This window comes from Mobula birostris, chromosome 29, assembly GCF_030028105.1.
Source record: "Mobula birostris isolate sMobBir1 chromosome 29, sMobBir1.hap1, whole genome shotgun sequence".
In the NCBI taxonomy this organism is placed as follows: Eukaryota; Metazoa; Chordata; class Chondrichthyes; order Myliobatiformes; family Myliobatidae; genus Mobula; species Mobula birostris.
This window is the reverse complement of record NC_092398.1, coordinates 18,323,849-18,350,042: the sequence shown is the minus strand read 5'-3', so window position 1 is coordinate 18,350,042 and position 26,194 is coordinate 18,323,849. Positions and strand designations below refer to the sequence as shown.

The 26,194-nt window shown below is 44.0% G+C and overlaps 1 protein-coding gene across 5 annotated transcripts in view; it reads right to left on the bottom strand.

Annotated features, from left to right (window-relative positions):
- LOC140190023 (uncharacterized) overlaps positions 1-26,194 on the bottom strand; it is a 158,538-nt gene that overhangs the window by 67,868 nt on the left and 64,476 nt on the right. For all 5 annotated transcript variants that reach the window (XM_072246420.1, XM_072246419.1, XM_072246422.1 and 2 more), the window contains exons 7-10: positions 21,385-21,678; positions 18,598-18,900; positions 5,756-6,049; positions 3,360-3,653 (exon numbers count right to left, since the gene is read on the bottom strand). In XM_072246420.1, coding sequence (XP_072102521.1) covers positions 3,360-3,653; positions 5,756-6,049; positions 18,598-18,900; positions 21,385-21,678 — 1,185 coding nt within the window. The remainder of the gene's footprint in view (positions 1-3,359; positions 3,654-5,755; positions 6,050-18,597; positions 18,901-21,384; positions 21,679-26,194) is intronic.

Below are 26,194 nucleotides of genomic sequence, written 5' to 3'. Positions count from 1 at the left end.
TTGCATAATATCATCCTGAATCTGGTTATATGTGATTCATTCATAAATTGTTGTAAGTAAATAGTGAATTGAACGGTATTACAGGCCAGTTCCAGAGGTTTAGAGATTTGAATCCGTTTTCCATGGGATTCAGAAGAATAAGAAGGGGCTTTGCATTTATCATTAAGAGGCCAGGAAAATTGTTGTCTCGCAGGCTAATAACCGCTGCAAATCTCTGCATACGTGGCCGGTAGTGACTTGATCGTAAAATATTATAAGCTCATGAAGATACATGATTCTAAACTCGGAGATCTGAGCACTTTGGGAACTGAATGTGGAAGCAGGTTTAAGGCAAGCATACAAGAAGCTTGAGAGTATTCAAAAGTCTTATAACTGTATCAGGACCTTGTAGCCTATTCCTGCTGGTATTTTGTTTTCACTTTCTGTGTGTTTCTCCTGTTTTTATCTTCCCATTCTGTCGCTGTTTTACAAAAATCTAGTTAGGGCGCATTTGAACTATCGGATTCGTTGTTTTAGGCTTTGGTTCGGCAGCATTTTTCTCTCTCTCTACTCGCTAAGCTGGGAAGGTAGTGTTCGCCAGCTTTAAAATCAATGTTTCATTTGCTACGCCCGCATTGTTCCTCAAATCATTCTTGGCACATTTTGTTCCTGCCTTCAGAAAAGGCAGGGTGAGCAGGCATAATTCGTGGCACTGATTGATACCAAAAACATTGGTAGAAACAGGGAGGAGGTCCTGAAAGCATAACACAAGGAGTTAGGGAAGAAGTTAAAAAGCAGGACCACAAGGGTAGTAATCTCGGGATTCCTGTCTGTGCCACTTGACAATGAGGTTTGGAAAAGAACGAATTGGCTGACAAACACGTGGCTGAAGAAATGCAGCAGCGGGTAGTGGTTCACATAATTGCTGGATAACTGGGGCCAATTCCGGGGCGGGTGTGAGCTGTACAAAAGGGATGGGCTGCATATGAATCGGGGGGTGGTGGTGGGTAGGGAGGGAAATATTCTTGTGCGCAGGTTTACAAGAATTGTTGGGAGTGGTTAAACTAATGTGGCAGGGGTACTGTGAACTAGTGTGGTAGAGCAGAGGATGAATCAGCAGGTTTACAATTAGATGATGGGTATAACATGAATGTAAGCAAGGACAAGCCAGTGACAGGGTACAAATGCAGACAGACCAAATAGTCAAATAGTCCACACAGGCAAGATTCAAACGGGTGAAGAAGGCAGTGCTGTAAGTGCTGTATTTCAATGCGTGTTTGGTCGGTATGACGTCGCAGGTATCACTGAAGCGTGGCTGAACGAAGGCCATTGTATCGGTTATATCCTTTCAACCTTTGTCATCAAAGGATATAATTTGTATCGAAACGGCAGGCTGGAAGGCATAGACGGTGGTGTTGTTCTGTTGGTAAGAGATGGAATTACATCTTTAGAAAGAGGTGACACAGGGTCAGACATGGTCGAATCCTTGTGGGTGAAGTTAAGGAGCTGCAAGGGTTTAAAAAAAAAACACGTTATGCGAATCATATATAGGCCTGCAAATAGAAGTCATGATGTGGGGTTGAGATTGGGATCAGGCAAATGTAAAAGTCATTTAATAAGGGCAATGCCAGAATTGTAATGATAAAGTTCAATATGCAAGATGATTGGGAAAATCAGGTTGGTACTGTATCGCAAGAAGGTGTACTCGCGGAATGCCTAGGAGATGGATTTTTAGGCACCTTGTGATTGAGCCTACTCGGGAGAAGGGTATCTTGGATGGGGTGTTGTGCAAACACCCAGCTCTTGTTAGGGAGCATAATGTACAGTAATATTTCAGAGGCTGTGATATTAATGATTAAATTCATACCGCAATTTGAGACGGAATAGTACAAGTCTCATGTATCAGTGTCGCAATGAATGAAGGGAATTACAAAAGCATGAGAGATGAGCTTACCCAGGTGGGTTGGAGTATTGGAGTGTAAGGAGGCAAGAGTGAGTGCCATTGCTACTTCAAAGGAAAAAGCTCGAGGCTGTCTCAAAGGTCTTAAGGTGGATAGGTCACTACACCAGATAGTCAACATCCTAAGTCCTGAGAGAAATCCTGTAGAAATGTATGATAGTGCATTGTGGTAAACGGCACAATAGTGCGGACTATATTCTAAATAGCGAGAGTGTTGAAAGATCATAGATGCTTAGGAGTCCTCCTGCAAGACTCAAAGAAGGTTAATTTACACATTGAGTCTGTAGTAAAGAAGGCAACTTCAATGTTGGCATTTATTTCAGGGGAATATAATATAAAATTAATCAGATAACGCTGAGGATTTATAAGACACCAGCCAGGCCACACTTGGCTTATTGTCAACTGATTTAGACCCCATATCTCGGAAAGGATCTGTTGACACAGGAATCCAGGGAAATTTCACAAGGATGATTCAGCGATTGAACGGGTAAACATATGAAGGCCGTTTGGCAGCTCTGGTCCTGTACGCTTTGGAATTTAGGAGAACGCGGGGCGGTGGGGATGTGGTTGAATCTCGTTGAAACCTACCGACTATTGAAAGGACTAGAATCGGTGATTGAGAACAAGATGTTTGCTGGGCGGGGTATCCAGAACTAGAGGCAGAGCTACAAAATTGTGGGCTGACATTTTAAAAAAGAGAGGGTAAGGAGGATTTATATAATATAGCCAGCGAGTGGAGACCTGTGGAATGGAGTGGAGACCTAATATATAAGTTGATACTTTCAAAGCAGGAGTATGGGGCTGAGTGTGTTTTAGAATCAGCAATGATGGAAGGGCGCAGCAGACTCGATGTGATGAATTCTAATCCTATTTATTATGTTTGTGTGGTTTTATGGGCTTCTTGTCTAATGTAAACCAGTCCCAGGCTATTTTCTTTTTCTCATTGCTTATCTTTTCTGACAAGGTCCTGAATGTTCTTCGTGAAGTTTAAGTAGTCGTGGTCTGCTCCCACAGTTAATTTTGGCAGTTTTTTTTTGTTTTTTTTTTTTGCTCAGTAAAGGATTATCCCGTGTTCTTTTTTTCTCACTGCGTGCAGGTCCAATATTTCATCAGTCGATTTAGACCACCGTGTAAAATACCATTGTTAACAAGTTAAACCATACTAAGGAAAATTAATTGCAATAACCGCGCTCTGACAATGGGCAATCCAGCAGCTTCGGACTGCACTTTATAAGGTTCACAGAATCGTCTTTACCCGGACGGAACCATTGTGTTAACGTTTACTGCAGACAATTTGTTTAGAAATTAACCTCTTTTGAATAAACATACTTCACCGTTCTGGTGATTATACTTGATGATGTTCCAATCATTGGAGAGGGTTTGATAGAATGGAACGCTATAAAGTGGATGCCTTACTAACCTGCGACGTTTATTCGAATGTGATGGCTGATGGAAGAACGTATCAGTCGACCCGATTCCATTGTCACAAAGACACAAGCGTAGTCCCCTTCACTGTCAGCATTGACAGCTTCAAAATGATAGTTGAAATGCTTATGGTTTCCTGTGCTGTTTATGACAGAGACCGAGTCCTTCAACAACTGAAATTGGCCTGGTGAGCCACGCCACGCGACGTCACAAGAAATAGTAACTGCTTCTCCAGTTACATAGACTGGGTATTCTGGACTTTTTGAAATTTGGGGCTGAGGTGGAAGATCTGGAACAACATAATTAAAGATAAAATGCTGAATAGTGAATTCATCAGTTGCAGTTCATAAAATATTTTTAAAAATCGTACTTTTGGAAACAAAACCACAAGCTTAGATACTCTCACTGTAACGGCTTCAGACAGTAGGAATGTTTGTGTTTTCCCCACTCTTTATCTCAAATCTCAAGGCTTATGTAAGCAAGGACGAGCCAGTGACTGGATACAAATGCAGACAGAGCAAATAGTTAAATAGTCCACACAGGCAAGATTCAAAAGGGTGAAGAATGCAATGCTGAAAGTGCTGTATTTCAATGCGCGTAACAGATTGGTCGGTATGACGTCGCAGGTATCACTGAAGCGTGGCTGAACGAAGGCCATAGCATCCATTATATCCTTTGAACCTTTGCCATCAATGGATATAATTTGTATCGAAACGGCAGGCTGGAGGGCTTAGACGGTAGTGTGGTTCTGTTGATAAGAGAAGCAATTATATCTTTAGAAAGAGGTGACATAGGGTCAGAGATGGTCAAATCTTTGTGGGTGAATTTAAGGAGCTGAAAGGGTCGGAAAAAAAAACGAACAAATTATGCGAATTATATATAAGCCCGCAAATAGTAGTCATGATGTGGGGTTGAGATTGGGATGATGCAAATGTAAAAAGCATATAATAAGGGAAATGCCACAATTGCAATGATGGAGTTCAATATGCAAGACGATTGGGAAAATCAAGTTGGTGCCAAATCGCAAGAAGTTATACTCGCAGATTGCCTACGAGATGGATTTTTAGACACCTTGTGCTTCAGCCTACTCGGGAGAAGGGTATCTTGGATGGGGTGTTGTGCAAAAGCCCAGCTCTTATTAGGGAGCTTAATGTCGAGTAATATTTCAGAGGCTGTGATATTAATATGATTAAATTCATATTGAAATTTGAGAGGGAATAGTACAAGTCTCATGCATCAGTGTCGCAACAAATAAAGGGAATTACAAAAGCATGAGAGATGAGCTTCCCCAAGTGGGTTGGAGGACTGGAGTGTCAGGAGACAAGAGTGAGTGCCATTGCTACTTCAAAGGAAAAAGCTCGAGGCAATCTCAAATGTCTTAAGGTGGATAGGTCACTACACCAGCTGGTCAAATCCTAAGTCCTGAGAAATCCTGTAGAAATGTATGATAGTGCATTGTGGTAAACGGCACAATAGTGTGGAATATATTCCAAGTAGTGAGAGTGTTGAAAGACCATAGATGCTTAGGAGTCCTCGAGTAAGATTCAAAGAATGTTAATTTACACACTGAGTCTGTAGTAAAGAAGGCAAATTCAATGTTGGCATTTATTTCAGAGTAATATAATATAACATTAATGAGATAACGCTGAAGATTTATAAGACACTAGCCAGGCCACACTTGTAGTATTGTCAACAGGTTTACACCCCATATCTCGGAAAGGATCTGTTGGCATTGGAGAGAGTCCAGGGGAATTTCACAAGGATGAGTGGAGACCTGTGGAATGCTTTGCCACAGACTGTGGTGGTTGCCAAGTCCGTGGTATATGTATGGCGGAAGTTGATAATTTCAAGGCCGGAGTATGGGGTTGAGTGTGTTTCGGAATCAGCAATGAAGGTAGGGCGGAGAAGACTCGATGTGATGAATTCTAATACTATATATTATGTTGGTGTGGTCTGATGGATTTCTTGTCTGCTGTCAGCCAGTTCCAGGCTATTTTTTTTTTCCTCATTGGTCACCTTTGCTGACAACGTCCCGAATGTTCTTCGTGAACTTTAAATAGTCGTGGTGTAATCCCACAGTTAATTTTGGCTGTTTTTTTTTTTCTCTCAGAAAAGGATTATCCCATCTTTCTTTTTTTTTTTCTATGTGCAGGGCCAGTATTTAATCAGTCGATTTAGACGACGTAGTAAAATATCCATGTTCCAAATGTAAACCATACTGAGGAAAATTAATTGCAATAACCCAGCTCTGACAATGGGCAATTCAACAGCTTCCGTATGCACTATATAAGTTTCACAGAATCGTCTTTACCCGGAAGAAACCATTGTGTTAACGTTCCCTGCAGACATGTTATTTAGAATGGAACGCTATAAAGTGGATGCCTTACTAACCTGTGACTTTTATTCGAATGTGATGGCTGATGGAAGAATGTATCAGTCGACCAGATTGCATTATCACAAAGACACAAGCGTAGTCCCCTTCACTGTCAGCATTGACAGCTTCAACATGATAGTTGAACCGCGTCTGGTTTTCAGTGCTGTTTATGACAGAGACCGAGTCCTTCAACAACTGAAATTGGCCCCGTGAGCCACGCCACGCGACATCACAAGAAATAGTAACTGCTTCTCCAGTTACATACACTGGGTATTCTGGACTTCTTGAAATTCTGGGCTGAGTTGGAAAATCTGGAACAACATAATTAAAGATAAAAGGCTGAATAGTGAATTCATCAGCTGCAGTTCATAAAATATATTTTTAAAAATCGTACTTTTGGAAACAAAACCATAAGCTTGGATACTCTCACCGTAACGGCTTCAGACAGTCGGAATGTTTGTGTTTTTCCCACTGTTCATCTGAAATCTCAAGGCTTATTTCTTGCACTGTTTTAAATTTGCCCTAATATAGCTGATGTTTTCGAGAATCAAGATGTTGTTGTATACTTATTGCTGCTACTTCTTTATATTTGTTCATTTAGAACAGTAGAGACGCCAGAAAGGGTAGCAGAGTTCTTCTCTTGATGGATGTAGGAAAGCTGGAAACACCTTGTGTCCTTGAGGACTACAGACGCTGCAACTTCTAACACTTCGCTGGAACTGGATGAACTCGCTATCATTCAAGAGGCTGAATCTGTGATGGCACTGACATAGAGTGGTAGCTACCCCTAAGATGCAGGACCTAGGAGACCGGGTGAAAGCCAGGAAGGAGAAACTTGCGATGGAGATTACCGTGGTGACCATCCCCCAGATATAATACATTCGGTGTTGTTGCGTGGGGGGATGCCCGAGCACAAAAAGTTGGGCAGTCATGTGACTGGATCTGGTGCTGTGACTCAGAATGGAAGAGGGGAGAAGAGGCGAACTGAAGTGAAAGGGGATTCCTTACTTAGGGGAAAAGAAAGTAGTTAATGTGGACAAGACAGAAATTGCCGGAAGGTATATTCCTTCACGGTTGTCTGGTTCAGGGGGATCTGAGATCGAATACTCTGCACGCAGTTGGTGGAGAGATTAAGGAGGCAGATGTTGTTAAGATCTCAGACCAAGTCAGGAATCCAAAAGCTGAGCAAAATGCGACTGATTTCATGAGCTGCGTATATTTTCATGCAAGAACTATCGTAGGTAAGAATCTGCCCTCAAGGCATGGAATAATAATATTGTAAGCATTGTTGAGGGTTGGTTACAGGAAGGACTGGATTTACAACTCAGTAATTGGCGGTTCTCTTGTTTTGCAAGTTAAGGAAAATGCCACAGCTCTGCACACTCAGGACAGATTGGATGACTCGTCTAGTGAGGCGTTGTAGGTGGAACTAAGGAATAACCAAACGAATGAACAATAGGGCTATATTATAGACCACCCAACAGGACGCAGAATTTGGAGTGACAGTTGTGTAGAGAGATTGCTGCAAGAAACAGAAGGTTGTTATAGTAGATTACTTTAACTTTCCATACCTTGACTTGAACTCCCACACTGTAAAAAGACTAGGTGGGATAGAGTTTGCTAAATGTGTTTAGAGAAGTCTCCTTAATCAGTATGGCATCTCCATCTGGTTTTGGAATAGCAGAGTTACAGACCGAACGCCCCATGAAAAGACTGAGAACGGCTGACAGAATCATAGGGTCTCTGTACTATCCGTCGGAGACATTAATCAGGAGGGCCGCGTATGCAGATCCCTAATTTTAATGAAATATCTCACACACCCATCCAGCAGCCTCTTTAACATTCTCTATCAGCCATTGGTCCAACGCATAAAGACAAGGTCGATTAGGATGGCAAACAATTTCTTCCGTCAGGCCATTAGGCTTCTGAACTCTCTGTCCGATCTGATTCCAAGTACCACTTGAAACCTGTACTGTACCACAGAGTATTTTATTTATGCACTTTACTTCGTTTATCTGCGCGTAATTCATTTATAGAGTGATATCTTGCTTTGCCTACTCGCCGTGTGAAGTGTGCTATGCCTGAAAAATACTTCGCATGTCAATGGCTTATTTTATCGAAGGGTGATTTTCCTTTCCATAAATCCTTACTGACTTAGAAAGAGACATTTGGTTTCACTGAGTGTACAATAGACTACATAAAAACGGCGGTGACATTAAACCTAATTTTGATTCTGGTACTGGCTACTGATCTGCAACTGACCGTTACTGTTATTCCAACTACTTGGCTCGCTGAAAAAGGTATCCATCAACATGATATCAACATTCAATTATGTGAAGAACAAAAGGATGACAGGCGTGAATGTAGGACCGTTTAGAGATAAAGGTGGAAAGATGTGCCTGGAGGCTGTGAAAGTGAGCGAGGTCTATAATGAATACTTCTCTTCGGTATTCACCAATGAGAGGGAATTTCATGATGGTGAGGACAACATGAGTGAGGTTGATGTTCTGGAGCATGTTGATATTAAGGGAGAGGAGATGTTGGAGTTGTTGAAGTACATTAGAACCGATAGGTCCCCGGGGCCTGATGGAATATTCCCCAGGCTGCGCAGTGAGGCGAGGGAAGAGATTGCTGAGCCTCTGGCTAGGATCTTTATGCCCTCGTTGTCCACAGGAATGGTACCAGAGGATTGGAGCGTGGCGAATGTTGTCCCCTTGTTCAAAACAGATAGTATTGATAGTCCGGGTAATTATAGACCAGTGAGCCTTACGTCTGTGGTGGGAAAGCCGTTGGAAAATATTCTTAGAGATACGATCTATGGGCATTTAGAGAATCATGGTCTGATCAGGAACAGTCAGCATGGCTTTGTGAAGGGCAGATCTTGTATAACAAGACTGATAGAATCCTTTGAGGAGGTGATCAGGCATATAGATGGGGTAGTGCAGTGGATGTGATCGATATGGATTTTAGTAAGGCATTTGACAAGGTTCCACACCGTAGGCTTATTTATAAAGTCAAAGGGCATGGGATCCAGGGACGTATGGCCAGGTGGATTCAGATTTGGCTTGCCTGCAGAAGGCAGAGGATCGTGGTGCAGGGAGTACATTTAGATTGGAGGATTGTGACTAGTGGTGTCCCACAAGGATCTGTTCTACAACCTCTACTTCTCGTGATTTTCATTAACGACCTGGATGTTGGGGTAGAAAGGTGGAATGGCAAGTTTGCAGACGACACAAAGGTTGGTAGTGTTGCAGATAGTGTAGAGGATTGTCGAAGATTGCAGAGAGACATTGATAGGATGCAGATATGGGATGAGAAGTGGCAGATGGAGTTCAACCCGGAGAAACCATAGAAACCATAGAAACTACAGCACAGAAACAGGCCTTTTGGCCCTTCTTGGCTGTGCCAAACTATTTTCTGCCTAGTCCCACTGACCCGCAGACAGACCATATCCCTCCATACACCACCCATGCATGTATCTGTCCAATTCATTCTTAAATGTTAAAAGAGAACCCACATTTACCACCTCGTCTGGCAGCCCATTCCATACTCCCACCAATCTCTGTGTGAAGAAGCCCCCCCCCAATGTTCCCTTTAAACTTTTCCCCCCGCACCCTTAACCCATGTCCTCTATTTCCCCCCCCCCCCTTGCCTCAACGGAAAAAGCCTGCTTGCGTTTACTCTATCAATATCCATCATAATTTTATATACCTCTATCAAATCTCCCCTCATTGTTCTACGCTCCAGGGAATAAAGTCCTTAGCTATTCAACCTTTCTCTGTAACTGAGTTTCTCAAGTCCCGGCAGCATCCTTGTAAACCTTCCCTGCACTCTTTCAACCTTATTTATATCCTTCCTGTAATTTGTTGACCAAAACTGAACAGAATACTCCAGACTCGGCCTCACCAATGCCTTATACAACCTCATGATAACATTCCAGCTCTTTTACCCAGTACTTTGATTAATAAAGGCCAATGTACCAAAAGCTCTCTTTACGACCCTACCGACCTGTGACGCCGCTTTTAGGGAATTTTGTATCTGTATTCACAGATCCCTCTGTTCCACTGCACTCCTCAGTGCCTTACCATTAACCCTGTATGTTCTACCTTGGTTTGTCCTTCCAACATACAATACCTCACACTTGTCTGTATTAAGCTCCATCTGCCATTTTTCAGTCCATTTTTCCAGCTGGTCCAAGTCCATCTGCAGGATCTGAAAACCTTCCTCACTGTCTACTACACCTCCAATCTTTGTATCATCAGCAAATTTGCTGATCCAATTTGCCACATTATCATCCAGATCATTGATATAGATGACAAATAACAATGGACCCAACACTGATCCCTGTGGCACACCACTAGTCACAGGCCTCCACACGGAGAAGCAATTCTCTACTACCACTCTTTGGCTTCTTCCATGGAGCCAATGTCTAATCCAATTTACCACCTCTCCATGTATACCTAGCGACTGAATTTTCCTAACTAACCTCCCATGCGGGACCTTGTCAAACGCCTTACTGAAGTCCATGTAGACAATATCCACTGCCTTCCCTTCATCCACTTTCCTGATAACCTCTTCGAAAAACTCCAATAGATTGGTCAAACATGACCTACCATGCACAAAGCCATGTTGACTCTCCCTAATAAGTCTCTGTCTATCCAAATGCTTGTAGATTCTGTCTCTTAGTACTCCCTCCAATAACTTACCTACTACCGACGTTAAGCTTACTGGCCTATAATTTCCCGGATTACTTTTCGATCCTTTTTTTTAAACAACGGAACAACATGAGCCACTCTCCAATCCTCCGGCACCTCAGCTGTAGACAGCGACATTTTAAATATTTCTGCCAGGGCCCCTGCAATTTCAACACTAGTCTCCTTCAAGGTCCGAGGGAACATCTGTCAGGTCCCAGGGATTTATCCAGTTTAAGAAGTGTGAGGTGGTACACTTTGGAATGACAAACTCCAAGGCAGAGCACAAAGTAAATGACAGTATACTTTGTAGTGTGGAGACACAGAAGGATCTGGGGTACATGTCCACAGATTCCTGAAAGTTGCCTCGAAGTTGGATAGTGTAGTTAAGAAAGCTTCTGGGGTGTTAGTTTTCATAAGTCGAAGGATCGAGTTTAAGAGTCGCGATGTAATGATGCAGCTCTATAAAACTGTGGTTCGGCCACATTTGGAGTACTGTGCCCAGTTCTGGTCGTCTCTCTATTGGAAGGATGTGGAAGCATTGGAAAGGGTATAGAGGAGATTTACCAGGATGCTGCCTGGTTTAGAGAGTATGCATTATTATCAACGATTAAGGGAGCTAGGGCTTTTCTCTTTGGAGAGAAGGAGGATGAGAGGAGACATGACAGAGGTGTACAAGATAATAAGAGGAATACAGAGAGTGCATATCCAGCCGCTCTTCCCCAGGAGACCGCTGCTCAATACAAGGGGACATAGCTTTAAGGTAAGGAGTGGGAAGTACAAGGGGGATGGCAGAGGAAGGTTTTTTTACTCAGAGAGTGGTTGGTGCGTGGAATCCACTGCCTGAGCCAGTTGTGGAGGCAGATACATTCGTGTGGTTTAAGAGACTACTAGAGAGGTATATGGAGGAATTTAAGGTGCAGGATTATATGGGAGGCAGGGTTTGAGGGTTGGCAATATATTGTGGGCCGAAGGGCCTGCAATGTGCAGTACTGTTCTATACATGGGTCAAAATGATACAAACATAGTTTGCTCTGCTAACAGAATTTTTATTTATAATTTGATCGGTAGGTAACGGTTAGGAGAGGGAGGGTAAGAACCAGATGCCAGAGATAACCTCTGTGGCTGTCCCTTAAACAATAAGTACTCCTGTCTGAGTACTGTCGGGGGAGACGGCCAAACTAAGGGGTGAAAACAGTGGTCGCGCCTCTGGCACAGCGTCTGCCCTATGGCTCAGAAGGGTAGGGAAAGGAAAAGGATTGCTGCAGTAACAGGGGTCTCTATACTTCAGGGGTCAGACAGGCGATTTTGTGGACGCAGGAAAAAAACGAGTATGATAGTTTGCCTCCCAGGTGCCAGGGTCCGGGATGATCCTGATCACAAGGGGATCAATATCCTGGCAAGGTGGTCTGCTAAGCCTATGGGGAGAATTTAAACTAGAATTGCTGTGGGGATGGGAAACGAATTGAAGTGACAGAGAAAAGGGAGATTGGCTAACAAATCGAGAAAGATTGGAGGCAGTGCGAAAGGGAAGATAGACAGGTGATAGAGAAGGGACACGCTCAGACCGATGGATTAAGATCTGCCTACTTTAATGCGAGGAGTACTATGAATAAAGCGGATGAGCTTAGAGAGTAGATCTGTCATGGTCCCTTCTTCAATCCCCACCTTGCCATTTATCTCAGCAATTGGGCCTCAATCACCTCATTTATTTCCAAACATTCCCAGGTTCCACTAACTACAAACCCCTACTTCCCATCAGGAACTGCAGGGTAAAGACTCTGTGATCACAACGAGGAGCTGCCAGTTCCTTGGTCGACTCGTGTATGGGTAACCTCGTTCATGGTTCTTAGGACTATCAGTCCTAAATCTAGCATCGTTCCTGAATTCTCTACTAAAACCAAGACTCCGGGTCAAGACTCTCTTGGACACCCATTCCGCGCTCACTACGACCGTAACTCCTCCTGACTCGGCTTCCGCGCCCGTATTCAGCACTTGAGTTCGTGGCACCGCCACGTCCTTGCGACGGAACGAACTGGCCACGATGAACCCAGCGGGCAACGATCCCGTACAGCAGCCCTTGGCTAGCCAGGGCGACCTATTGGGCGCCCACGACAAACTACTTCGGGAAATCACGGAAAAGTTTCTGACACTAGCCACGAATGTGCAGCAGGTCAGTGAACAAGCGGACCGGGTCTCTGCGTTTTTTGCTCCGTCCCCTTCAAGAACCCCGGCTACCCAAACCGCACCGCTCGGGATGGCTTCGCCCCTGAATCAGCAACACAACCCACTCGAGAGCCGTATGTCCCCGAGACTGAATCCTGCTCCGGGGACCTAAGTAGGTGCCCGGCCTTCCTGTTACAATTATCCCTTCTCTTCGAGCTGCAGCCACGTACCTACACTTCCGATGAAACAAAGATTGCGTACATCATGGGGCTGCTACGAGGGGATGCCTTGGCTTGGACAACCGCGATATGAGATAACCGACCAGAGCTTTGTTCCTCCTATCCTTTGTATCTGAAATCAGGAAAGATATCGAACAATCCATTCGAGGTAACGACGCCGCCAAACGGTTGCTTACTCTTCGACAGGCTTCTCGAAGTGTGGCCAGGGTATTCCATTGAGTTCCGTACGTGAGCCGTAGACTCCGGGTGGAATGACGAGGCCCAACGGGAGGTGTTTCGACAGAGCCTTTCGGACAAGATCAAAGATGAGTTGGCCGCGAGGGACGACACGGACTATCTGGACTCTCTGATCTCGCTAGCCATTAGATTAGACTATCGACTTCAGGAGGGTCAGAGCGAAAGAACCAGTCGCCCTGCTCCTTGAGGAAGCCCACAGTGGTCCGCGTAAAGCTGTCAAGATCAATGCGCATCCACCCAACTTTTCACGTGTCTTAATTAAATCTAGTTTCCGTCAGCCCCTTGTGCCCCCTATCTGAGACTCACCCACCTGCCCGTATGATCGACAACCATACGGCATACACCGTCCGACGACTACTAGATGAGTGCCGTCGGGTCAGCGGTTTCCAATACCGGGTGGACTGGGAAGGGTACGGTCCAGAAGCACGTTCCTGGATCTCCCGCTCCCTCATCCTAGACACTTCCCTCATCCAGCATTTTCAGCGGGACCATCCTGACAGGCCTGCAGAATCGACCTGAGGCTCCCGTTCAGGGTCGGGGGGGGGGGGTGTACTTTCATGGTTCCGTCTGGCAATCCCCCACCTTTCCATTTATCTTAGCAATTGGGCCTCAATCACCTCATTCAATTTCCAATCATTTCCAAGTTCCACCAGCTACACGCACCTGCTTCCCACCAGGAACTGCAGGATAAAGACCCTGTGATCACAGCAAGGAGCTGCCAGTTCGTTGGTCGACTCGTGTATGAGTAACCTCGTTCCATGGATCTTAGGACTATCAGTTCTAAGTCTAGCATCGTTCCTGAATTCTCCTCTAAAACCAAGGCTCCGGGTAACAACCCTCTTGGACACCTATTACGCTCGCTACGACCGTAACGCCTCATGACTAGACCTCCGCGCCCGTGTTCACACTTTGGTTCGTTCCACCGCCACGTCCTTGCGACAGGGTCAGGATTTAGAGCTATGGTGACGAGACCATTACAGAAACTCGGATGGCGCAGGGTCAGGAATGGCTACTACAATTGCCAGGCTTTAGATGGTTCAGAAAAAAAACAGGGCGTGGCACTATAGATTAGAGATAATGTCACGGCTGGAGAAATGGAAGAAGTCATGGAGGGGTTGTCTATGAAGTCTCTGTGGGTGGATGTTAGGAATGGGATGGGGTCAATAACTCTACTACTGTGTGTTTTTATAGTAACAGGGACATCGAGGAGCAGATAGGGAGACAGATTCTGGAAAGGTGTAACAATAACAGGGTTGTTCTGGTGGGGAGTTTAATTTCCCAAATATTGATTGGCATCTCCCTAGAAAGAGGGAATTACATGGAGTGGAGCTTGTTAGGTGTGTTTAGGAGATAGTGGTAATAGTTCTATCTATTTTACCATAGCATTGGAGGGGGAAGGGAACAGAAAAGTTAGTGAAACGTTTAATTGGAGTAAGAGCAAATATGAGGCTATCAGGCAGGAACTTGGAAGCATAAATTTGAAGCAGATGTTCTCAGGGAAACATACAGAAGAAATGTGGCAAATGTTCAGGGGATAGTTGCGTGGGGTTCTGCGTAGGTACGTTCCAATGAGATAGGGAAAGGATGGTTGTGTACAGGTACCGTGGTGTAAAAAGGCTGTTGAAAATCTAGTCAGGAAAAAAAGAAGAGCTTACGAAAGGAGCAAGAAACTAGGTAATGATAGAGATCTGGAAAATTATAAGGCTAGCAGGAAGGGACTTAAGAATGAAATTCGGTGAGTTAGAAGCAGCCATGAGAAGGCTTGGCGGACAGTATTAAGGAAAACCCCAAGGCATTCTGCAAGTATATGAAGAGCAAGAGGATAAGACGTAAGAAAATAGGACCAATTAAGTGTGACAGTGGAAAAGTGTTTATGGAACCAAAGGAGATAGCAGAGGTACTTAATGAATACTTCAGTATTATCTACAGAAAAGGATCTTGGTGATTGTACCGACGACTTGCAGCGGACTAAAAAGCTTGTACATGGAGATATTAAGGAATAGAATAACTCGAGCGTTTAGAAAGCATCATGTTGGATAAGACATCGGGACCGGACGGGATACACCGCAGGCTACTGTAGGAAGCGAGGGAGCAGATTGGTGAGCCTCTGGCGTTAATCTTTGCATCATCAATAAGGACGTAAGAGGTTTCGGAGGATTGGAGGGTGGCGGATGCTGTTCCCTTATTCAAGAAAGAGAGTACAGGTAGCCCAGGAAATTATAGACCAGAGAGACTTACCTCAGTGGTTGGTAATTTGCTGGAGAAGATCCTGAGAGTCTGGATTTATGAACATTTGGAGGAGAATAATATGATTAAGAGTTAGACATCATGGCTTTGTGAAAGGAGGGTCGTGCCTTACGAGCCTGATTAATTTTTAAAGGAGTTAACTAAACACATTGATGAAGGTAGAGCCGTAGATGTAGTGTATATGGATTTAGGCAAGTCTTTTGATAAGTTACCCTATGCAAGGCTTGTTGAGTTACTCAGGAGGCATGGGATCCAAGAGGACATTGTTTTGTGGATCCAGAACTGGCTTGCCCACAAAAAGCAAAGAGTGGTCTTAGACGGGTCATATTCTGCATGAAGGCCGGTGACCAGTGGTGTAGTATGCCTCAGTATTATGTTTTGGGAACCCCTACTCTTTGTAGTTTTTATAAATGTCCTGGATGAGGAAGTCGAGGGATGGGTTAGTAGATTTGCTGATGACACAAAGGCTGGGAGTGTTGTGGACAGTTTGGAGAGCTGTAAGAGGTTACAGCAGGACAATTATCGGATGCAAATCTGGGCAGAGAAGTGGCAGATGGATTTCAACTTGGAGAATTGTGAGGTGGTTCATTTTGGTATGTCAAATATGATGTCAGTATATAGTATTAAAGGTAAGACTCTTGGCAGTGTGGAGGATCAGAGGGATCATGGGGTCCGCGTCCATAGGACACTCAAAGCTGTTGAGCAGGTTGACTCTGTAGTTAAGAAGGTATACGGTGCATTGGCCTTCATCAATCGTAGGATTGAGTTTAAAAGCTGAGAGGTAATGTTGCACTTATACAGGACCTTGGTCAGACCCACTTAGTGTATTCTGCTCAGTTCTGGTCGCCTCACTACAGGGAAGACGTGGAAACCATGTACAGAGTGCAGAGAAGCTTTGCAAAGATGTTGCCTGGATTGGGGAGCATGCCTTATGTGAATAGGTTGAGTGAACTTGGCCTTTTCTCCCTGGAGCGACGGAAGATGTGTGGTGCCTTGATAGAGGTGTACAGGATAATGAGAGGTATTAATCGTGTGGGTAGTCAGAGGCTTTTTCACAGGTCTGAAACGGCTAGCATGAGAGTGTATAGTTTTCAGGTGCTTGGAAGTTGGTATCGCGGTTATATCAGGAGTAAGTTTTTTTTACGCAGAGTCGTCAGTGCGTGGAATGGGCAGCCGGCGGCGGCAGTGGTGGAGGCGGAAAAGATAGGGTCTTTTAAGAGACTCCTGGACGGGTACATGGAGCTTAGAAAAATAGAGGGCTATGGGTAAGGCTAGGTAGTTCTAAGTTCAGGACATATTCTGCACAGTTTTGTGGGCTGAAGGCCTGTATTGTGCGGCAGGTTTTCCATCTGTCTATGTTTCTACGATAAATAAAGTGTCGTTGATCACCATTGTTGTTGATGATTGGCATGGACACCTTCAATAATTGGATTCGCCAAATGAAATTACGATTTGTAACCGTGAATGTAATAGTGACCGATGGTCCAATAACGTATGTCGAGTCGGCGGGACTCTTAACAATGTATGGCTAAGGACAAGGTTCTGAAAAAAAATAACGTAAGTATGTTTATAATGAGTAAACTTTCTAAAATAAAGCAACTTAAATACGGGTAAGTTTAGTTGCTGTTGTTTGGTTAAAATACTGCATGAGACTTCATCCAGTTTTCCCGTCGTGTTTACCACTCGGACTACCATTCTCCACCTCACATCTGTAGAACATTTCCAAAGTATCCGATATCACAACTAATCTTCGCAAGCTTCTCGGGAAGACAAGGCTGCTTTAATCGTAATTGCACTTACTTATTGAGCCCAGGACAGATCCTCTGAAATTATAACAGAGAAAAGTTTAAACTTCCGGACGCGCTCGACTTCTAATGGGGACTGTTTTTGGACCTCCGATTTCATCTTCCTAAAGTTAATAATCAGCTCTTTGGTCTTGTTGACGTTGAGTTGTGGTGTTGTTGTTTTGGTAGTACTCACCATGAATTCAAACTCCCTCGTCACTATCTATGATTCGACCAACGACTTTACTATCGTCAGTGAACATTTATATGGCATTATAACTGTGGTTAGCCGTATATTCATTAGTATATATTTACTTTTATTTATTATTGAGAAACAGCGCTGAAGTAGCCATCCCACGCCCTCAAGCCACGCTGAGCACCAGTCCCCCGATTTCATCCTAGCCAAATCACGGGATAATTAACAATGGGCAATTACCCTACAATTCCAGTGAGTCTTTGACCTGTCAGAGAGAACAGGAGCTCTAGGAAAAACCCCACATTGTCTCGGAGAGAACGTAGAAAATCGTTACAGTCAATCGCAGAAATTCAACACTCCTCACCTGCTCTGTAATGTAAAGTGTCTGCTAACCACTATAAAACGAGTCTTCCAACGGGCAAAGCACGCAACCTTGTGGTGACACTGTGCAGATGGATAGGGTGGAGAAGATTCGGTTGCTAAACCGAATTCAATGAAATTTCCAGTGTCTTGAATTAAAGTTCCTTTAGAAGGGAACTTTGGGTCCAAGATCATAGTTCCCTGAAAATAACTACGCTGGTTGACAGAGTGCCGAAGAAGGAAATAAGCCTACCTCAATTTATTGGCCGAGGAACTGAGTTTAAGCGTTGTGAAATCATGTTATACTTCCATAAATCTCTAGGGAGACTGCATCCGGGATATTCCATTCAGTTATGATCGCACTATTATCGGAAGATTGGGGAGATTTTACGCGGGCTGGGTGAAGGCTATAGCAGATGCTTACCAGAAAGCTGCCTGGATTAAAAGGCATGTACAGTCAGAGAGAATGGATAAAAATCTGTTGTTTTCTCTGGAGCGGCGGTGATTGAGGTGAGATCTCGTAGCTATTTATAAAAGTATGGTACTCATAAAGAGGATAGATTTGTCGAGGTTTGAAATATCTCATATCAGTGAGCTTGAATTTAAGCAAGACGAGGAAGATTATAAGCATATGTATGTGGTCAGGTCTTTGCGCAGAAAGTGTTGGATGCTGAAATATGCTGCATGGTTTTCGAGTGTGGGGATGGAACTAAACACGACAGAGGCGTTCTGGAGCCTTTGGGATTAGCACTTAATAGTGCAGGAAATGACAGAATGTGAATATTCTGTTGGCAAAAGGAATTAGTTTAGTTGAGCATTTGCTGACTGACTGAACTAACTCGGCGGAACTCTGTTCCTGGTGCTGTATTAGATTTTGATCAATTATCTAATACTACCAAGCAGTGCATAAAATTGCATAACAGAAACCGAGACACTAACCTGTGACTATAACACGAACTTGTCGGCTGTAAGGAGAAGATATCCATCGACCAGATATTTGTGTAAGCAGAACGCAGGCGTAGACGCCAGCCATGTCTTTCCTCACATTTTCCATGATATAAGTGAGATCTCGTCGGTGTTCTTGGTGTTCACTGCTGTTGATGAGAGGAGCGGTGTCTTTCGTTAACTGAAGCAGCCCAATTTCAACGGGATGTTCTGCAACGCAGGTTATGTTGACTGTTTCCCCTGGCAGAAACATCGAATAATCAGGACTCTTATAGATTTTGGGTCCAGGCGGAGCATCTGAAACAAGAGACATGCAGAAGAATTGCTATGAGTGTGCCTTCAAATATGCGGAAGGAGTATTCGCCCTCATCTGCTGCTGTATTAATTAATTAGTCGAAACACAAGTTTAGACTGCATGTTCGATTACCTACTGAACAAACAGCTTAAATTGAATTCACTTTTTTTTTATTGAGTTGACGAAACATCACTTTCCCTTTGCTCTTATGCATCCCTTTGCTCTTACCTACGACATTAAAGGAGATATATGGTATTTGCATAATATCATCCTGAACCTGGTTATATGTGATCCATTCATAAATAGTTGTAAGTAAATAGTGAATTGAAAGGTATTACAGACCAGTTCCAGAGGACTGGAGATTTGAATCCGTTTTCCATGGGATTCAGAAGAATAAGAGGGAGTTTGCATTTAACATTGAGAGGCCAGGAAAATGGTTGCCTCGCAGGCTAATAACCGCAGCATATCTCTGCATACGTGGCTGGTAGTGGTTTGATCGTTAAATATTATAAGCTGATGATAGAAAAATAATTGAAATGATTGAAACTCGGAGATCTGAGTGCTTTGGGAACTGAATGTGGAAGCAGGTTTAAGGCAAGCATACAAGAAGCTTGAGAGTATTCAAAAGTCTTATAAGTGTATCTGGACCTTTTAGCCAATTCCTTCTGGTATTTTTTTCACTTCCTGTGTGCTTCTCCTGTTCTTATCTTCCCATTACGTCGCAGCTTTATAAATATCTACTTAGAGCGTATTTAAAGTATCGGATTCGTTGTTTTAGGTTTTGGTTCGGCAGGATACTTCTCTCTCCTGTACTCGCTAAGCTGAGAAGGCAGTGTTCTCCAGCTTTAAAATCAATGTTTCATTTCCTACTCTCGCATTTTTCCTCAAAGCGTTCTTGGCACATTTTGTTCCACTTCGGTGCAACATCAAATTATCAGTGGGCTATGGTGCTGATGATGGTGGCTTCTAAAAAGCTGGAAAATCCAACAGTCAGGCACCACGAAAGTCTTACTATCCCTGGGATATTACATCATAGTACACGAAAAGGTACAGTAATAAAGATAATGAAATTTTCTCAATGTCAGAGTGTACATGGGGAAGATGTGTGCAGAAAATATGTAACAACCGCAGGATGGCTGGGCGTTTGTATTACCCGTTGTCATAGCGTCTACATTTTGTTTTGAGAACCTACTGGAGAACAATAATACCCAGCTGACCTGTGATCATTATTTGAACAGCAACACACATCAAAGTTGCTAGTGAATGCTGCCTGGCCTGCTGCTTTCACCAGCAGCTTTGATGTGTGTTGCTTGAATTTCCAGCATCTGCAGAATTCCTCGTGTTTGCATTATTTGAACAGATTGGCTTGCGGAAGAACGCAGCCGTCGAAGGGAACAGGTGTAGTTTCCTTCGCTGTTAGGATTCAAGTAGCTAATTCGATGGGCGAAATAATGTTGGTCGCTGGTACTGTTCATGATTTATATGGAATCCTCCAATAACTGAAACTGTCCAGTAGAGCCATGACGTGTAGTTACGCAGGTAATGTTGACGGATTCTCCACTAATGTTGACGGATTCACCCTGGACCTCCATGAATTTGCCTACCGCACCAACAGATCAACAGATGACACCATCTCCAAGGCAGTTCACTCTGCCCTGACCCACCTGGACAGCCCTAACTCTTTCGTCAGAATGCTGGTTATTGACTTCAGTTCGACATTCAATACTGTTATCTCCTCCAAGATGATCGCAAAACTTCGCCAGCTTGGTATCAGCTCATCCCTCTGCAATTGGACCTTGGATTTTCCGACTAACAGACCCCAATCACTTAAATTAGATAACCTCTCCTCCTCGAGGCTGTGCGCTGAGCCCTCTTCTGTACTCCCTTTTCACCTATAACTACGTTGCTGTATATGGTTCTAACTCCATAATCAAGTTCGCAGACGACACCACGGTGGTTGGCCTGATCAGAGCAGATAACGAGACGGCCTACAGGGACGAGGTCCAGCACCAGGCCGCGTGGTGTGCCGACAAATACTTGGCCCTTAACACCCAGAAGACCAAGGAGAGCATTGTGGACTTCATGCATGCTAGGAGCCACCGTCACGTCCCCTTCTACATCAACGGAGCTGTAGAGAAGCGTGTATCAAGCTTCAAATTCCTTGATGTCTACCTTTCCGAGGATCTCACCTGGTCCCTGAACTCTTCCACCCTAGTGAAAAAGGCGCAACAGCGCCTTTATTTCCTGCGGAGCATCAGTAGAGATACCCAATTAACCTACCAACGGGTTCGATTTTGGACTGCAGATGAAACCGGAACGCCCGGAGGGAACACATGCCGTCAAGGGAAGAACGTAACCTCCTTAAAGAAAATAATTGGTTACAGGTATCGTAGTACCTTGCCATTGTTTTCACATTATTATGGTATTAAATTCGCTGATTTGTTTACCTTATACTATGTACTACATTCCCGGTATGTCAAACTGACCTGTGACAAGTACGCTAACAGGATAGCTGGCAGGTGAATGGATCCATCGACCGGAGATCTGCGAGAACATGACGCACGTATAGTTGCCTGCTTTGGACTGGGTCAGGTTTCCAATATCATAGGTGAACTGCCTTTGGTTTGTTGTGCTGTTGATGAGAGTGACGGAGTCTTTTATCAACTGAAACTGACCAACTGTATTAGGGCGTGAAGCAGTGCAGACAATAGTGATGCGTTCACCTTGCACATACACTGGGTATTCCGGAGTGATGGAGATTTGCGGTTGCGGCGAAAGCTCTGAAATAGAGAATCAAGAGAAACATTGACAACAATCATAATGTTAAATGATAAATACGTAATAACACAATTTAACTCTCCCAACTGTACAATAAATGGTTATAAGCATCGCATCGCTCCACATGGCTCTGCAATTAATTCTTAGTCTCCATATATCTAACTAGATTCTAGACTTTTACTTGTTATGGACAAAAAAAAGTATACTGCATGTATACTGACTGTTTCATTTCGGTTCAAGTATGCCGCCTCTATTTCGGGAGACTTAACATCTGACAGTTAGTAATGGACTATTCAAAATACTGGAAATAATATGTATGCTGTCGTATGAAGGGAATTAATAGTGGAAGAATACAGCGGGTATCAGTGCAGAGAACAAAAATCTTTGATTTGCAGTTGTACTGGCATTGCTTCGTTTATATACATAGTGATATATGATCAACTTTCAATAAATTGGATCCGTATTATTAGCACATAACAGGTATAGAACCATGAAAAAAAACGGGGCGGTGGGGTTAAAAAAGTGCAATCCAACATTATTGACGTATTGTTGTGTTCCAATTCAATGGATAAGATTCATGTTTAGGCTCAGCATATTTATCCAAAAGTAATAGACAGTATAACAATAAAAGAGAAGTATAACATAGCAAAGACAAGTGGGAAGCCGGAGGATTGGGAAACTTTTAAAGAGCAACAGAAGGTAACTAAAAAGGCAATACACGGAGAAAAAAATGGGGTACGAAGGTAAACTAGCCAAGAACATAAAGGAGGATAGTAAAAGCTTCTTTAGTTATGTGAAAAGGAAAAAAAAATAGTTAAGACCAAAATTGGGCACTTGAAGACAGAAGCGGGTGAATTTATTATGGGGAACAAGGAAATGGCAGAGGAGTTGAACAGGTACTTTGGATCTGTCTTCACTAGGGAAGACACAAACAATCTCCCAGATGTAATAGTTGCCAAAGGACCTATGGTAATGGATGAATTGAAGGAAATTTATATTAGAAAGGAAATGGTTTTGGATAAGCTGTTGGGTCTGAAGGCTGATTAGACCCCGGGACCTGATATTCTGCATCCCAGGGTACTTAAGGAGGTGGCTTTAGAAACTGTGGACGCATTGGTAATCATTTTCCAATATTCTATAGCTTCGGGATTAGTTCCTGTGGATTGGAGGGTGGCTAATGTTGCCCCTCTCTTCAAGAAGGGAGGAAGAGAGAAAACAGGGAATTATAGACCGGTTCGCCTGACGTCGGTGGTGGGAAAGTTTCTGGAGTCAATTATAAAAGATGAAATTACGAGACATCTGGATAGTAGTAACAGGATTGGTCCGAGTCAGTATGGATTTACGAAGGGGAAATCGTGTTTGACTAATCTACTGGAAAATTTTGAGGATGTAACTATGAAAATGGGCGAGTGGGCAGATCCATGGCAGATGCAGTTTAATGTGGATAAATGTGAGGTTATCCACTTTGGTGGTAAGGACGGGAAGGCCGATTAATATCTAAATGGAGTCAAGTTAGGAAAAGGGGAAGCACAACGAGATCTAGGTGTTCTTGTACATCAGTCACTGAAAGCAAGCATGCAAGTACAGCCGGCAGTGAAGAAAGCCAATGGCATGCTGGCCTTCATAAGAAGGGGAATTGAGTATAAGAGCAAAGACGTCCTTCTGCAGCTGTACAGGGTCCTGGTGAGAACCGACCTGGAGTACTGTGTGCAGTTTTGGTCTTTAAACTTGAGGAAGGGCATTCTTGCTATTGAGGGAGTGCAGCATAGGTTCACAAGCTTAATTCTTGGGATGGCGGGGCTGTCATATTTCGAAAGATTGGAGAGACTGGGCTTGTATACTCTGGAATTTAGAAGGCTGAGCGGGGATCTTTTTGAACCATATAAGATTATTAAGGGATTGGATACGCTGCAAGCAGGAAGCATGTTCCCGCTGATGGGTGAGTCCAGAACCAGAGGCCACAGTTTAAGAATTAGGGGTAGACCATTTAGAACGGAGTTGAGGAAATACTTTTTCACCCAGAGAGTGGTGGATATATGGAAAACTCTGACCCAGAAGGCTGTGGAGGCCAAGTCTGTGGATGTTTTCAAAAAAACAGATGGATAGAGCTCTAAAGGTAGCGGAATCTAAGGTTATGGTGATAAGACAGGAACTGGATACTGATTGTGGATGATCAGCCATGATCACAGTGAATGGCGGTGCTGGCTCGAAGGGCCGAATGGCCTACTCCTGCTCCTATTGTCTACTGTCTATTGTAATAGACGTAATTATTTTTCGGGGTTTCCCCTCAATTTTAACGCGTGCACTCGTTGCAGCCCTTTGGAGAAATCCTATTACGACACGCATCCAACTGCGCCAGCTTCCGTGTTTAGACTCTCAGGAGTATGGATAGCCGGGGCTATTTCTTTAAAAATTCTACACCGTTCCGATAAGTGGTAATAATATTTTGGGCGCCAAGTACTGAGTATTTAAGGAGCACCTGAACCGAGGTTGGGTGCTCTATCGTAATTACTACTGGTAATTTCCTCTAGTGTTTGATTGTTGCTCCGTTCTCGATCCAGTTTGATACCGTTTCTCCATTCTTGCTTCGGATACTACGGCATCTGGGTTCAAGGCATCCTCGTCAAGGACTCTCTTCAGATATGAACGCGTTATCAGGTCCTCGAACTGCAGCATATGTATATCATCGCAGCAGAAATGCTGATCAAATCAGCTAGTTCCCAAGATGATCGGAAAAAAAATGAAGGCGGCGGGGTGAGTTCCAGATATTAGACATTAGGATGCAGAAGGAAAACGGGTTGCAAATGCTGCACTCAAAATCTATATCTCATTGCAAAGAATATAAGAAATACGCTGGATGGTCTTGTTGCACTTTAAAATTTTTTTCGCGTCTGATGTTGTGGACATCACTGTTTCATGGCTGAAATTGGAAGCCGAATGTCCTAGGTTACACCTTTTACCGAAAGGATAGGAACATAGACAGAGAGGGTGACGTGGCTCTGCAGTAAGTGAATGGCATCAAATGCTGAGAAAGATATGACATAGTATAGGAAGATTTTAAATCTTTGTCCGTTGAGTAATGAAAGGACCCTTGATGCAGTACCTGCAGCTCTCCAAACAGTACTGGGATGTAGACTGTAGAATACAACAGAAATAGAACAGCTGTGTCAAGAGGGTAATATTATGATAGTCATGGAAGATTTCAACATGCAGGTAGATTAGGAAAATTTGGTTGTTAATAGATCTCGAGAGAATCAGTTTGTCGGGTGCAGCAGGACTTCCACATATTTGGTGTATGGGCACAAAAGCGGCAAAAGAAATACAATGCTGGAAGATGCATGATCATGCACTTTACTAGTAGAAGTAAACTGCAGGTGTCACAATGGGTTGCTGGGAACGGACCGAAATGCGACACACAGACACTGAAGTACAAGGAAAGGGACTTGACTAGAGTAGGGGCGTGACAGGATACAGAGAGGAGCAGGGTCAAGAACGCAGACTTGGGCTGGGGAAAGCAGGACCAGGACTAGAAACAATGGACTAGGGGACAAGGCTTCGACTCCGAGCCCCAGACTGGACAAGGACCCAGAACCCAAGGACCCAGAACCTGGGTCTTGCCTCGGGCTCGGGCCCCAGAACCAGGCAAGGACATGACGTGGCTTCAGGACAAGACGTGGCTGGGGTCTAGAGGCCTGAGCTTGGAGACAGGCTGGGGTCTTGGTCTTGAGGCCTGAGCTTGGAGACAGGATGGGGTCTAGAGGCTTGGGTTCTTGAAGCTTGGCTTGGAATCCTCGAGGCTTGGGTTCTTGGAGCTTGGCTTGGGATCCTCGAGGATTGGGTTCTTGGAGCTTGGCTTGGGATCCTCGAGGCTTGGGTTCCTGGAGCTTGGCTTGGGATCCTAGAGGCTTGAGTTTTTGGAGCTTGGCTTGGGATGTCCGAGGGTTGGGTTCTTGGAGCTTGGCTTGGGCTCCTCGAGGGTTGGGTTCTTGGAGCTTGGCTTGGGATTTTGAGCTTGGCTGCCGGCTGGTGTCATAGAATATAGAACATAGAATAGTACAGCACAGTACAGACCCTTCGGCCCAGAATGTTGTACCGACCTTCAAGCCCTGCCTCCCATATAAGCCCCCAATTTAAATTCCTCCATATACCTGTCTAGTAGTCTCTTAAACTTCACTAGTGTATCTGCCTCCACCACTGACTCAGGCAGTGCATTCCACTCACCAACCACTCTCTAAGTAAAAAACCTTCCTCTAATATCCCTCTTGAACTTCCCACCCTTACTTTAAAGCCATGTCCTCATGTATTGAGCAGTGGTGCCCTGGGGAACACGAGCTGGCAATCCACTCTATCTATTCCTCTTATTATCTTTGTTACGTACCCCGTAACTGGGTTGCCAAACCAGCAAAAATGGACCACTTAGTTGGACTCTGGATTACTGGAACTAAGGAAGTTTTATTAAAGAAATAAGTAACACAGTACTCTAATAGTAAGGATATAAATGCAACAGGTTAACAACGA